The sequence below is a fragment of the Mandrillus leucophaeus genome, unplaced genomic scaffold (assembly GCF_000951045.1).
Source record: "Mandrillus leucophaeus isolate KB7577 unplaced genomic scaffold, Mleu.le_1.0 Scaffold14, whole genome shotgun sequence".
Classification (NCBI taxonomy): domain Eukaryota; kingdom Metazoa; phylum Chordata; class Mammalia; order Primates; family Cercopithecidae; genus Mandrillus; species Mandrillus leucophaeus.
In genome coordinates, this window is record NW_012101365.1 from 4801769 (window position 1) to 4817976 (window position 16208).

At 34.6% G+C, this 16208-nt stretch overlaps 1 protein-coding gene across 1 annotated transcript in view; it reads right to left on the minus strand.

Annotated features, from left to right (window-relative positions):
- The window catches only part of USP24 (ubiquitin specific peptidase 24), a 144785-nt gene that overhangs the window by 77448 nt on the left and 51129 nt on the right, over positions 1-16208 (minus strand). Inside the window, exons 9-20 of the mRNA XM_011973840.1 lie at positions 14613-14687; positions 13899-14057; positions 12297-12411; positions 11992-12095; positions 9648-9755; positions 9348-9443; positions 9096-9257; positions 8847-8894; positions 3429-3536; positions 2590-2739; positions 1856-1987; positions 931-1042 (exon numbers count right to left, since the gene is read on the minus strand). Coding sequence (XP_011829230.1) covers positions 931-1042; positions 1856-1987; positions 2590-2739; positions 3429-3536; positions 8847-8894; positions 9096-9257; positions 9348-9443; positions 9648-9755; positions 11992-12095; positions 12297-12411; positions 13899-14057; positions 14613-14687 — 1369 coding nt within the window. The remainder of the gene's footprint in view (positions 1-930; positions 1043-1855; positions 1988-2589; positions 2740-3428; positions 3537-8846; positions 8895-9095; positions 9258-9347; positions 9444-9647; positions 9756-11991; positions 12096-12296; positions 12412-13898; positions 14058-14612; positions 14688-16208) is intronic.

Consider the following 16208-nt stretch of genomic DNA (forward strand, 5'->3'; position numbering starts at 1 on the left):
ATTTGACCTAGCAGGCCATATGATTTTTTTTTTTAATTTATTTATTATTATTATACTTTAAGTTGTAGGGTACATGTGCATAACGTGCAGGTTTGTTACATATATATACTTGTGCCATGTTGGTGTGCTGCACCCACCAACTCGTCATTTACATCAGGTATAACTCCCAGTGCAATCCCTCCCCCCTCCCCCTCCCCATGATAGGCCCCGGTGTGTGATGTTCCCCTTCCTGAGTCCAAGTGATCTCATTGTTCAGTTCCCACCTATGAGTGAGAACATGCGGTGTTTGGTTTTCTGTTCTTGTGATAGTTTGCTAAGAATGATGGTTTCCAGCTGCATCCATGTCCCTACAAAGGACACAAACTCATCCTTTTTTATGGCTGCATAGTATTCCATGGTGTATATGTGCCACATTTTCTTAATCCAATCTGTCACTGATGGACATTTGGGTTGATTCCAAGTCTTTGCTATTGTGAATAGTGCTGCAATAAACACACGTGTGCATGTGTCTTTATAGCAGCATAATTTATAATCCTTTGGGTATATACCCAGTAATGGGATGGCTGGGTCATATGGTACATCTAGTTCTAGACCCTTGAGGAATCGCCATACTGTTTTCCATAATGGTTGAACTAGTTTACAATCCCACCAACAGTGTAAAAGTGTTCCTATTTCTCCACATCCTCTCCAGCACCTGTTGTTTCCTGACTTTTTAATGATCGGCAGGCCATATGATTTAAAAACTAATTATAAGATACCATTCATGTAAAAAGGAATTTGAGTACTAAATATGTCTTTATATGTACATGAAAAATTCTAGAATGATATTCCTGTTTAGTTGCTTCTGGGAAGGAGGATTAAAAGTAAAGGAAAGAATAACACTTCTTACTTAAAAGTACTGAAAAAAAATGATCTTAAGTTTTTTCCTACCATTCATAGTGATTTCATATGACTCCAATTTAAGAATTTTCTCCTTGAAGAGCTGTTGCTGAACATCACTCTCCAGATCATGCTGCCCTTTTGTAAACCATTCAAAACACATCTGTGGAATAAGACAAATATTACCCTGTAACTAAGATCCATTTCAGGCACATACATATTCCAAACTGGAAAAGTAAAGATAAATTATTTTAATACTTCAAATGTTTATATTGTCAAAATACCACTCAAAGCTAAAATGCTTGGAATTCTGAAATTAAATGAAGCAGTTACTAGCAATCTTTCCTCTAGATAATGAAAATATCTACTCATACTTTTCACTGGATTTTATACTTGGGTTTTTCCATCAACATTTATTGCCTGCTTACGCCAGGCACTATCACAATAGTGAAGCCTTTCAACAAGTCTAGGAAGTAGTTAATATTATTCTGTCAAATAAGATGAGGAAAATGAAATTCACTGTTAGAAAACATCAAGACAGGTGTTTTGTTCCTGATTTAATCTATCTTTGGCTGTTTAATTATAGTTTAAAAAAAATTTGGCCAGGTACCAATTCTTCTTTACTGTTTTTGGGGTGCAACATCATTATAGGAACTCAAAGTTTTCTGTTGATAATTTAAAATTAGTTTCATATGGAGGGGAAAAAACTTAAATATATCTAGAATTCTTTATACTCATTTGGTTAAACTTGGTATTTTATCCAGAATGGTATCAAAATTACCAAAGAACTCATACATTTATTTTTATCATGAATACATGTTATATAAAACATTTTTTCAGCACTTACAGTTCTTGGCCCATACTATTTATGCTTATATAAACTGAAAAGTGTTTAGAAGATGTGAAAACACTTTTCAGAAAAAGTGAAATATTTAAATATTTCTGCCTTACTTTATCCACACTACCATCTTCTTACCTCTCTATCTAATTCACAAACATCCTGGCCAGTTACAAGACACTCCCAGATCTCCTTGGCACGATTCCAGCCCAGATACAGAGTAGCTTCTTGCAAGAAAAACGCCAGAAATTTTAGATGTGCTTCTAAATACTGCAAAAAGAAATAATGCTAATTAGTTAACTCCAGGCATTCATTTCTAAAAGCAACACTAAAACAAAACTCTTAAGTTTTAACAACAGTTTTACTTAATCCTTTTTCATATAATTTAGGGTAAAGTAAATATTAGAATTCTGTTTACAAGTTGATAGTACAATGTAATAGCAGCTATCTATCTCAAGTCTATTAGAAATTCGGTTGATTTTGGACGTCAATAAAATGTAATTTCAGCAATCTCAGAGTAAAACACTACAAACTCACAACTTTCCTAATTTCACAATTAGGAAAAAAAAATTTTTTTCCTAATTTTTTAAAGAACTATAATATTGCTAATCAATTGATTTGAAAAACAAAACCCATTATCCACTGAATTAGCAATTATTATTTCAGATCAAAAACAAAGAAAAAGATGTTTATTCCTTCATCATATGAAAGATAATTCACAAACATCAAGATACAAAACTGTTTCATCACTACAAAGATACCTCATACAACCTCTTTATAGTTACAGCTAACAAAAATTCTTTTTATAGTAAAAGTATAAAAAGGTCCAATGAATGTTGTAAATCATGAAGCAAAAACACAAGGCCTGATACCTCCCGGTAAGTGTACCGGCCATCCACTAGTGTAGAGCTACTTAAGCCTCCAGGCCCGGCCACAGCAGCTGCAAGCCGATGACAAGCGATCAAACTTCCCGTTACCAATTTCACTATTTCAAAATTTTTCTTCAAGTCTTGAATAATGCTCTTGGCGAAAATAACAAAAAGAAAAGTGGTAATGAGAATTTGCAGTTATTTTGTTGGTTTAATACAAGCTGCTATTTAAATATGTAGTCCTAGATGAGACAAAGCAAACATAAGAATTTCCTCATTCATATTTCCTACACAAAAGTAAACAAAATCAATCTGGTATGTACATTTACTAGAAAATTAATAAACTACTAACATTTTCCATCTAAAAAATATTCCTTTTTTTTTTTAAAGCTATTTAAAAGTTATTTAAAAGTTTAAAGTTATTTAAAAATAACTATTTCACTTCCTGTATACTTTTCTGGATCATTCTTCCCATGTTTATATACTGAGGAAACTCTAGTACTTTAAGCAAACTAATCTTTTTATGATACAAAACAAGCAATAAGCTTTTTAATCTTTTCAAACCAATTTTTAAAATGCCATTCTAACTTTTAAAAACTGGTTTAACTATTTCAAAATTAAGCAAATAAAAAGAAAATGAGTTAAGGAGATACCAAAAAAAAAAAGCTCCACAGAAATGAAAGCAGAATGATGCTTAAACTCAAGATTATTAAATGATGTAAGTGAATTACATTAATAAACATAAAGATAATGACTATAAACTCAGCAATTTTAGCCATATTTTGTTATTATAAAAGTTATGCCAGTAACTGTATAATAATAAAAAATAGCTATACCCTTACCTTGTCTTGCTTTTGATAAGTTTGTTTTATGAATGAGCGAGTAATTTCATGGAGCTGACGTAAAGCTGGTACCACCCATACAAACTGAGGATTATTAAGCTGAGATGACTAGAGTTAAAAAGAAGTTACATTAATTAAATTTAGAAATAAACAGGAGATTCATTTATTAGCTATACAAAATTTCCAAGTCAATCAGGTTTGTTACACATTTTATTATTTTACTCTTTATATTGACCATTTAGAGCTTATCTCCATGCACTCATAATTCAGTCTTCAACTTCTTAATCTGCATGCAATTTCCTAAAGCCAAGAACTGCAAACAGGAGTGGATGTGAAGTGACAGTAAATGTACAGGGGTACATCAGCAAAAAACAGACAAGGAATTAGCAACTTCAGAGGACAGATTAAGTAGCACAGGCTGCTAAGTCATGTTGACACAAAATAAACTGATGGCCAAAGCTTAACTTGGATAATACTGAACTGCATGGTAAGTAAAATGGAGTAAGAATATTGCTTTCTATGATTATATGATTAAGATACCAATGACATGATCAAGACACCAATAGTGGTCTAAATATTAAAGAAAATATTCATAATCTGTATTTCCTAGTTAAAACATTTTCATAAGAGGTAATTCTACTTTTATTATTACAGACATTTTACACTTACACTGTACATTTTTCAAAACACTTTCAAATATATTATTTCTGAAACTGGTATATGACAATCCAGATCGTCATAGTACAGATCTAAAAAGTCTACTGTTCGTGTAATACTCTTTATAAAGACAACTACTTTTTAATAAGTAGCATCTTTCAAACTATGAAATTTCAAAATTGGTAAGAATTTCAGTTAAAACATGACTATTAAATCTCTAACCAAAAAGCTGAGTAAAAACTTAACTCCTCAGCATTCTTCAGAGGCTGAATATTTTTGTTTTAAAGCCTCCTTGTTCTATTGAACCTTAGTATAAGATGAAGACCCTTGTGGAGGGGAAATACACTTTTGTTGTCTTTGTAGAGAAACATCTCACTATTGAATATGTAAATGTGTTATTGTCACACAATAGTTTTTTCCTTGCCTCATAGAGATCAGCCAATCCTCAATCAGCAAATACCATATTTCCTAGATTCTAAGACAAAGATTTCATATATTTTAACATTTCTGAAATTGACACATTAGACAATTATGTCAAAAGAAACTCACTAGCCACTAGGCACAGGGGAGTAAGTTTTTATATAGCTGTGCTTACCTGAGTATGTGCAAACTTAGCTGGACACAAAAGGTATTTGTTCATCTACCTGTCATTTTAGTTGTTACCTGGTATAGGTAGTACCAAACAAGAATGGCTTTCTCACTTAAATTTGGATCACTAATATGTCACTTAAATGTTATAAAAAATATTACACTATAATGCAGCACTAACTAACCAGTTGTGTCCATCAACATAATTAAAATAAAAGAAAACAGTGGTCTCACACTAAAGCATTTTCCAAAGCCAGGAGAAGTTGGCATGACAGACTTATACCCTGTGAAGGGCTGTACCACTCAACACTAAATATCTCTCTGTCCTAAGCTGCACCTTATTTCAAGAGATGGTGTTTAACTTGTAGTATACATAACTCAATCATGAAAAAAAGCAGCTTGAGTTTTACAAAATAGAACAAGCACACCAAACTCCATATTCATAACATGCCTCAAAATTATACAGCCAATCTTAAAGATTCCAAAGCATTACTACATACAATGCAAAGCAGTGTGCTCCCATGAAGCTGTTCATAATTGTTCAAAAAAAGGCTTAGGCTCAACCTCTCATTAAGAATCTAAACCAATGGTCCATAACTGCAAAATGGACAGTTTCTTTTTTTCTTCTTTGCAAGCTTATTAAATCTGAGATGCAGGCTGCAATCACTGGCATCTTGGAATCACAGAAATAAGGTATATATTAAAGGCCAACTATGTAGTGAGACCAGCTAGACTATTTCTTGCTACACATTGCAAAATGACAGTAATAAAAACTGTAAGGTTCATATCCAAACAGATACCTTCCCAAAAGGATTACAAAATTGGGACATAAATATGAACTCTTCAACAATAAGCAAATATATTAAAAAGTATCATGATGGCCAATTAAGTCAATTATGGTAACACTATTTTTATTTAATATTGAAAATTATCCTTTGAAGGTAACTTGTTATACAATAAAATTCAAAGAAAAAGTCCATAAAATTAAAATTTAAGAATTATTTCTAATATAGCCCTTTTAAAGTTTAGCAAACAGGAAAAATGTTATTTATTTCATCTTATCTATGACATGGTGACAAGTTATAAGAAAAATTTTAATTACTCTTCTCCAATTTCAACAAAGATATCTGATAATGTCACAGAGTGGAGGTTTCATAAGTAGGAGCTAATGGGATGTCTAAATTGGACTCAACATTAGATGAAGCCCTAGAGGTCAATTGGTTTAGCCTGCAAACCTATGCCTAAATTATATTTATTCATTTTTTATACAATGACTGACTTACTATTTCCAATGATGAGGAACTCACTACCTCAGAAGGGACTGAATTCTGTTTTCAGACTGTTCTCACATAAAAGTTCATTGATACTGAAACATGCTTCTGCATAACTTCTTAGGAGACATAAAAAGTAAGTTGAATGAAACTTCTCTATGACAATGCTCTAAGTATTTAAAGAAAGCTTTCATATTTTCTTGAGTTCTCTCTTCTCAAAGTTGAACATCCCCACTTCCTCTTCTGTCTTGTTTTTCCAGACCTACCCTTTTATCTAGGACCACAGCAAAAATTTTTGCTTGGGAGGACAATTTCTAAAAGTATTTCCTCCTGTACTAACCACATCATGTGAAAGTATCTGTACTGAGGACATTTTGCTACTTTTATTTTCGGTTATGTGTTTTGTTAAGTAGAGGCAACTCAGCTATGGCTAAGTGAGGCTTTTGGTGTCCTCATAGGGTGAAGGGGAGGAGGTAAGAGGAAGGAAACCAACATTTGCTAAAAGCCTGTCAGGCACTGTGGTAGGTGGCCTGAAGAGAAACAACTTAAGGAATATGCAGATACAACTAATTAAGGAAAAATGAGTTTTTTTTTTTTTGTTTTTTTTTTTTTGGTTTAGTAATTTGTTTTTGGATGAGTACATTTAAACTTTTTAATTGAAGAAAAAAAGAAGTGAAATAAGAGGGAAGGATTGGGGTAGACAGTGGAAGGTACAGAAGCAGCAAAGGAAAGAGGATCAAGGGAGCCAAGGGTACCCTGCAGAATCTATAGAAATAAAGTTAGGAAATCAAGGTCAGAATTTCTGAACACAACAGTGGAACTTGGGAATTTTAAAAATATCAAAAGCAGAGGGAAGGGGAATCAGTTGGGGGAATAAAGGTAGCTGAGGGCGGGAGGGAAGTAAGAAGTGGGTGATCTTGTCTTACCCTTTGCTTAGTTTCTGTGTAGCCTGGCAGGGAGACATAATCCCCAGTCAGCCCACCTTGCTGCCTGGCAGGAAAGGGCATAGCATAGAAAAACACCTTTAGTGGAAGTAAATAATTCACCCCCCTGCCTGGAGCCATATCCAGGGGGCTTTGATCTTCCCACTGCCCCCCTTCAGCAATGTGTACTTTGTAAAAGTCCATGAAAGCACTTAGTAAACTGAAAAGTGCTATATAAAAGGCAAGATATTATTGTTTAGAATGAAATAATGGTACACCAGAATTTCTTTACTGGGAGCAGTGGGGAAATAAAAAAGAAAGAATATTACTTTCAAGTCTCACTAAATAACTCCAAAAATTCTTTTACTTGTTGAGTTTTGTTATAAAACAACAGACATAAATGAAATGACTGCAAAGAGAAGCAATAAAGATGCAGTGATGCAACTGACTAGAAAAGCTAAGTAATGCTTAGCTGTAACAAGGAAGGAATAATGGTCAGGAGGGATATTCTGGTTTCATAACGCCACTTCCCTGGAGGAGGGAAAAGTCCATTCAGCTTTGACCTTTTATATACAAAGAAACGTGTCTGTTGCTGAGAAGAAAAGACCATTTTTCTATGGATACCCTTTTCCTCTTACTATTACTATTGAGGGTTCTAAACATCTTCAATAACTATGGATGAATTGTAATCATAAGGAGAGGTTGCTAAATTATCTGAATCACTGAGCTAAGGAAACTGGGAAAATTCAAATTGTATCTGAGTGAAAAGAAAGCAATGTTGTTGAGTTAAAAGAAAAATTCCTCATAACCTGAGAATTACCAGCTCCAGTTTGCAAATACCTTTTAAAATCTCTAAAGCTGGGTTACATGTAGAAAATTCACTTGGTCACATTTCAGTGTCAGAAATACAAAACACAAAGTTCTTCAATGCCCCCAACTAAACTTTATGATCAAACACAACATAAGAAATAAAAGCCCATTGAGCTAAGAGTCTCTTAATATACCAATGAAAATTAGTTGGCGGTATCCAAGATCCTTTAAATAAATACTTAACAAAAGTCAAACAATGTGTTTTACCAATGAAATTATTAAGCCACTAGTTATTCTACCAAAACTTTTCTTATGTTAATAATAAAATGAAAATCAGAAAGTGGAAGCCTTCCCAGTGCTAGGCTTTAAGTTTGGTCTAGGCATCCTGAGGGTCTAGGTGAAAGGACAACACTGCTCCAATTAGTGCTGCTGCAACAACAGCAGCACAGTTCACTGAGCTGGCCGCTGTGATCAGCCCTCTCAGAGGAGAGGCTTGAGGCGTAAGGACTGGAGAGCTGCAATCATTACCGCTCAATCTGCTAACCACCACCTCCAAGAAAAGTCCAGAAGTTCACAGTAACCTACAGTCCCAGTCCCTCTTATACAAGTCACTATCCAACCCTGCCTTCTAAAATCAAGCCCCAGCAACAGATACTCACTGAATGACTTTGCCTATAGAATTACTTTAGGAATATGTCTAAATGAAGAACCTGAAACACTACTATGTGCCATCGATGACTGAACCTCCTTCCTTTCTCTCTCTCATTCTATGACTGTTCCTCCATTTCTCCCTTATGGGAGAAAAACAAGCACAATATTTATTTAGAATCCACTGTACTTATTAAAATTGTGCATACTTTAGATTTAATTTTAAGAAGAAAAACTAAGTTGAAAATCTTCTTATATACTTTTCATAAAATTAGAAGATTTTAATTTTAATTTCAGAAAATTAACTCTTTGAATGTCACCCTAGATTTGTTTTCCCATTAGGAGTAACTCCCAAGCTTTTAATAAAGCATAACTCACAAACAAATTTTTAGACATCAAATTTGAATATGAACATTAAGAAACATTAAAACATACTATTATTTTAAAATTATGATGTAATTTATTAAAGGAAATTATTAAACTAGTATACCTTTTAGTTGGTTCCATCTGCAAATTCTTACCTTGAATCCATCCTTCTTGTTTTTTTCCAAACCTGACCATTCTCCAGGCTGAAAATTCATTTTAAGAGAAATATAAGTGACTTGGTAAAAGCAATACCTATAATTTCCCGATCTTGTACTTTAAGGTAAGAGCTTCCAGATACAGCATTTAGTTTAATTTACATAATAGGGGACAAAAATTATTTGGCTCTAATTACTCAGGGAATACTGTTGCTTTAACAACAAAATCAGATAAAAGCTGAAACCAACCCTCTTAATATCTTCTATGCACTTGATGATGTAGCTCCTCTTGATTGCTTCTTTCACTGCATACGCATCACTAAGGATTGTCAGGTGCTCCTCCAAGGCCTGCTGAATAAGGCTACTGGGCAGGGTTGGAAGGTGAGCCAGTTCCCAGAGTACGTCTAATACCTACAATAATATTACATATAATCAGCCAGCCAATACGCAAATAGCTGCTTTGAGCATTTGTAGCTAGAAAAATCCATTTGATTCTCCTGCCTTTCCAGAAGTGGTCTCAAAGCGAGCTTCCCGGCCTATTCGTCCAATCAGGCTCAATAGCTTCTGTCTTACTCTATCACTCTCAGTCTCCCAGCTCTGTAGAATGGAAAAGACACAGGAATTGCTTCACGATCAAACTGGCAAAATATGCAGAAATTTTAAACTTGAGCTAAAAACATTAATAACGTAAGAAAAGTACACTTAAACACTGCTAATTGGTGGGGAGGAAGGGTATTCAGGACCACAAAAGAGCTTATTTCAAGAAAATTTAAAAGTAAGCATGTCTGACTGAACACATACCTTCTGAATGAGAACAAACAAATGATTAAGCTGATCTGAATTAAATTTCACAGCTGCTGCAGCAATAATAGTATGAATGTTCTCAATCACGGTAGATGATTGTCCTGACTGGAAAAGGAAACATTGGCAAAAAGTTAAGTCATGGAACTTGGAACAACCTAAGTCTTCCCCCTAGCAATTTACAGAAGCACAAGCAAAAATATAACAAAGATAAATCGACTCTGGTCTAATCAGCATCCACTTGCATAATATTGGCAAGACTATATGAAGCAACCATTATTAATCGTTATCAGCTGGCCTTATTTAAATTCCTAGCAGCATTAATTCTTTAAACCGACAATGGAAAAACACACACACACACACACACACACGAAAGAATCAAGTTCTCAATCTGACATATTTCACTTCAAGAAAAGAACAAAATATTTTCAACTGCTAAAAGATTTAAACAGATTGAATTATAAAACAAATGTACTCACTTTCGGCATTTTATAAATGATATTGAAGGTTCCAATTGAGTGTATTACCTGCCTCATTTCTTATTTTACTCATAAGATACTTTGTGATTTCAATTAATGTTTATTTATCCCATTGGCAGTAAATCTTTGCTGCAGAGCTATAGACCCTATTGTCAATCTTAAGGTTTAAATTCACTTTATAACCTCAATTATGTCACTGTTATACCTCACTGTTCATCGTGTGAGAGACTTGAAAGGAAAGAGGACATTTTAAGATTCAATTTCTTAAGAATTTTCTCAATATATACTATGCACATAGAGTCATTCATTGAATGTAGTAGGAATATACAATATATAAATCATGGTCTCTAATCATCAACCTAAATCTTCAACCTTATGTGGATTCAAAATTTATATTCACAAAACAAAATTATATGAGTGTATTCCACCAAGGTCAAGACATGGGAAGTAATATCTTGGGATCCAGGACTGTTTTGTTTTACTCCTGGACCTCACTTTTTACAGTCGGCTCTGTAATGCTGGGCTGGGAGCCTGCCAACTACATTTCCCAAACTCCTCTGCCAGCCAACTTCCTATTATGTTCTGCCAATGAGAAGAAGCACTGGGAGATGAGTGGCAGGATGAAGTACGTCTGGCTTAGGCTCAGAGTGGATCCAGATGCTGGCTGTGGCAGCAAGGGACTCTGGAAACCTTGGTGGCGGTAGCACCTCTCTGACAGTTCCAGCACTTCAAGTAAAAGCGCCTCCAAGAGCAGCTTCATTTCCGTGAACTTAATACCCCTTCTTTCTTTTTGCTTCTCCAACATTCTCCTTTTTTGTTCCTCTACCTTACTTAAGAACACCTTTGTAAACAATCCCCTGTAATCAATTCCCTTTGTTTGATATACCTAGCACAATTTCTACTTCCTGACTAGATTCTGACTGATACAGTGACTAAGTTGATACAGTCAAAAAGTGCTGCAGGTTTTTCTCTGGCTTACCAACTAGATGAAGAATAATACCATTAATGAAACAGACTGGAGAATGACTAGGTTTGGAAATAATGAATTTGAGATGCCAACGCACTACGCATGGGAACGTGTGTTACATATTTAGATATATTACACTGGAGCTCCAAGAAGAGATCTGAATTAGAGATATAATTCATAGAGTCAACAGCATACAAATGCAGTCAAAGTCACAGGAGTGCCTGCAATTGACTTATGAATACAGTGAGAAAGGGGCTAAGAACTAAGGCTTGAAAAAACCAAATAAAGTCAAAGTAGAAGCGAATAAGTTAGTAAAGGGGACTCAAGGAGGAATGCCAGGAAAGTTAGGAAAACCAGTAAAATGGACTATGACCAAAGTGAAGAAAAGAGAAATTGAAGACTATGTTGGATTCTGTCACACCTCTTGACAGTCCTAGTAAGATGAGATCTACAAACTCATCTATCATCTTTATTTAATAGGGACTAAATGGGAAAAAATTATTAATGAAAATAATATAATGAAAAGAACACTACATTGATAAACAAAGACACATACCTATTCCTAGTTCTGTCACTAACTGCTATATAACCTTCTCATTTTTTAATCTAAAAAAAGGTAATTTTAAAAAATTTTAAAAATTTTAACATTTTAATTAAAAAAATTTTTTAATCTAAAAAATGAGAAGACCAGACTAGATCAGCAGTTTGAAACTTCTTGTGGCAAGTGGATTTATACATAAAATCTTAATAAAAACCTGAAACTGTAAAGTGGGTTAGGTACAGCTGCTCTGTTTAAAGCAAGATAAAGATTCCGTTTCCCTGCTCACTCACCACCCTTCTCCCTCTCCTGTAGTTCAAAAACGTTAGGCAAAGGCAAAAATAATTCTGATCCACCTACCTGTATCTTCCAAATTTTAGTGAGCTCATCTAACGACAATTTACTACCCAAGAGTTCAATAATTCCCTTTATACGGTCACAATATTGTGCTTGGTCTATGTTGCCTAATTGAAGAAACATGAGAAAGTCAGATATAGTGAACACTGACTCTCTAAATACAATTCTATTAATTCAAAATAATAACTTGCTATAAGATCATTTAAAGGCTAATACAGTCAAAGCAACAATTTTGTATACTTTTTAATACAAAGATACACTATTTAAATTATGTTAGGTAATTTTTATTTTTTTTGAAAGCAACTTACCTTCTAGTGCAATTGACAGAACTGAGTTTTCAACTAGCCAATCTAATAATCTGTCCGTATCTATAGCATTCTTCACAGATTTGGATAAAGTGCTATCTTCTATTAGTTTGGTTACCTAAAAAGATAAGATTATTGTGACTGAGTCTAATATACATTATGAAATATTCGTATGTATATAATTTTTACAATGTTACAATGTGCTTCGATAACTAGCCAAAATGTATCAAAGGCCAGTTATAAGAAGTTAACAGACTACCATTTGTGATGTCCCTTTAAAAAGAACATGGAGGGCCAGGCACGGTGGCTCACGCCTGTAATCCCAGCAATTTGGGAGGCCAAGGTGGGCGGATCACTTGAGGTCAGGAGTTTGAGACCAGCCTGGCCAACATGGAGAAACCCCGTCTCTACTAAAAATACAAATAATTAGCTGGGCATAGTGGTGGGTGCCTGTAATCCCAAACACTCAGGAGGCTAAGGCAGGAGAATTGCTTGAACTTGTGAGGCGGAGGTTGCAGTGGTCCAAGATTGTGCCACTGAACTCCAGCCTGGGTGACACAGCACCACTCCATCTTTAAAAAAAAAAAAAGGAACATGGAGTCATTCTTACAGCTCTCGTTCCCTGGACCACTGCTAATTGGCTCAGGGATGAAACATCTAACCCATACCTCAACCAGGCACTTCCTCCAAATTTTGTATGTGGAAAGTATACAGAAGTGTCAAGAAGACACTTCATATACAGAAAGTCAGTCCCTCTCTGGTGATGGGAACCGCAGGATGTGAAACATGGGATCTATTCATTGTCTTGATCTCTACCATATGAAAAATGCCAAATGCAGGTAGAGAGGGAGCAAGGCCAACATACTATGAAAAGCAGGCACGAGACTTGGACAGAATCCTGACAGTGGTCAGGTTGCAAATTTTAGTTGTTCTGTTACCCACATGTGCCCACCCTTTCTTGGTCTGGCTAGTAAACCTTTCATTCATGTGAAATAATCCAGTCTCTTTTCAATAAACTCCTCTTTTGGCCTAAAATGGTTCAAGATGAGTTTCTTTCACTGGTAGCTAAGAATCCTAATCAATACAAAACTGAAGGAAAAATAACTGAATTATAACTGAACTGCATTGGATCCATGTGTCACACACCAAAACCAACTGTGCTGTTTCTGTGGATATGATAGCAAGTTCAGAAAGCTACAGAAAATTATTTCCATCATTTTGCTTCGACCAACACTGTTGCAGTCATTTTGTTTTTGTCCCAACCCCAGTTAGAAGATTGAAATAAACTTACATCTGAAATAAAACAAAATGAACTGTACCCTTAGAGCAAAAGTCTCAAACTGTACATTCTAAGGGATTATATTCTAGGAAATGTCACAAAAACACTACATATTTTAAATATTTCAGACATAAATTTTGAAAGTAACAGAGAAGATGTCTTTACTAACAATGATATACAACGTTTTATACAGAATCGTTACCTCTTTTTTATATGATTACAATAAATTATTCATATTTCCCAACATTTTTATAGTAATAAGCATACATTTTGGTAGAACTTAGTATCTGCGCATTAAGTCTTGTAGAAACAAATGCAAAACTTACTTCTTTGAGAGAATTCATCTTAGCACTGAAATGTGGTGATTTCAGCATGCGCAGTAGAATATCTAGTCGAAGGTCATCCACAATTGTCACTAGATCCGGTTGGAAGCGCATGCAAAGTAACTTAATGGCAGACAAGAGCTCAGGGATGCTAACTAATCTCTTTTATTGAATAAAAACAAAAACAAAAAAGGAACTGTAAAAACATTTTGATCCCAATTCTTATAACACACACAAGAATACTGAGTAACAATGGTCTGGCAGTATCTGATATTTTACAAAGCCAATTAACTTCATTTTGCTTAGAAACAAAACAGCACATAGGTGAGCAGTAAAGGAAAGGGAATGGTCCTGTGAAAAATTTAGGCTAGACAAAATAAATCATGTTAAATTTAAATGGTAAAATTGCTTTAAACAACTCTGGGTAAGTTTTAACACTATTATTTTAAAGTTTCCTCTACGCCAACTGTGATACCATCAAAATCATGTTAGTAAAATTCTGAATGGTATAACTTACTCACTGTATTAACTCTGTTGACTAAGGCAACAACAACCAATGGTGCTTCAGAAACAGTACTTTTTAATTAGGAAATGTAAAGTTAATTTGATGTGAATGCATGTGACCAGAATCCAAAGTGTGTGAACCCTGCTAAGTCCTGGCTCTGCTTCTGTGAACTAACTGGCACTAGGGCGTATCTGGCTGGAGAGAGCGTTTACCTTGTCTTTGAGGTCTTTCTCTTCTACGCTCCGTACATCCTGGATTGTAGTAAGAATGACTGGGTCTAGCATGGGCTGTAGAAATAAAATGCTACAGTTATTAAGAACTCCTGAAGCTGTCCCAAAAGTAGAGAGAGAATACTTCTTCATCTACAATTCGCAAAGGAGAGGGTGCAATGAAAAGATAAAAATTTTCATATCAGAGCAGCTACTAACTAGCTAATACTGCCAAATAAACCCTTAACTGATTCTGCTTAATCTTAGGTGCCTCAGTTTCTTCAATATAAGTACAATTTCTGTCATTACCATCTTATAAAGGTAATTTTGAAGAGTGACTCAAGACACACAGTCTAACTTCTAAAACACTGTTTTTATAATAAATATTTTGTGTTTGATTTTTAAAAATGAATGTAAACACAGACCATGGAAAATATGCTGTCATATGAACGACTTTTGCTTATTGATGTGAATGAGGCCTATAGATGAGATTCATACAATACACTGCTCCAGAATGGTAACACAACCAGAAAACTAACTCTAAAGAGTATGTGAGAATGGTAAAGTATTAGCTATTAATACATCTAAATTACCACTTTCATCTAAGTAAGAAAATATTTAAAACTTAGCTGATGAAGAAAGAGATAAACAATATTTGGCTGTCAAAGCCAAGAATACATTAGCAATGAGCTAAAATGACATCAGGCATTTATCCAGATAGAATTTCTTCATTTACACTTAATGCCAATTATATAGGAAGGAGAGAGAGCTGTTATGGTTAAGAGAGTCATAGTGTTCTTTTCAGCATGTGCTGTTTAATTCTTACTGCCAACTCTTGAGATAGCTATTACTATTATGGACATTCTACAAATTAGGAAATTGAGGCACACAAGTTAAATAAGAGTCTTCTGAAGTTATACAAGTAGCAAGTGGTAGAGACAACTGTTATGTAAGTAACATGTACTGTATGAATTCATTGCTGAAATTTAATTTTGGATGGTTTGATATAATTAAAATAAAGATGAAGTCAGATGTGCTTGGTTGGGAATTCATACACTTCTTGTTCTTTTTAAAGTACACTCTGTTTATATATTAAATCTGGAATTTCTAAAGACCTTAATGTTAGCAGCTGGGGTATTTATGCTAAATTCCCTTCCAGAGAGCAAGGCATGAGTAAAGAGCATGCGTTTAAAACCCAATCCTGACCCTGATTATTAAATTATTAATGTTTATTATTAAAATATTAAAAAGTCCAATCACTTTGTCTCTTTATGTCTTCATGTTTCAACTATGAAATTAATGATTATATTTATATGCTTAATAAACTGAAGGAACATTAGCTGTTTCTAAAGAGCTTAATATACAGAATGGAGAAATATGTAAACAGCCATCCTATTTCACCTAAAACTCTTGCAGGATTACCTTGACATCTAAAGAAAGCATTTAACATTTAGAAATAACAGAGATTGGCCAGGCACGGTGGCTCACGCCCGTAATCCTGGCACTTTTGGGAGGCCAAGGAGGGTGGATCACAAGGTCAGGAGTTTGAGACCAGCCTGGCCAGTACAGTGAAACCCTGTCTCTACTAAAAATACAAAA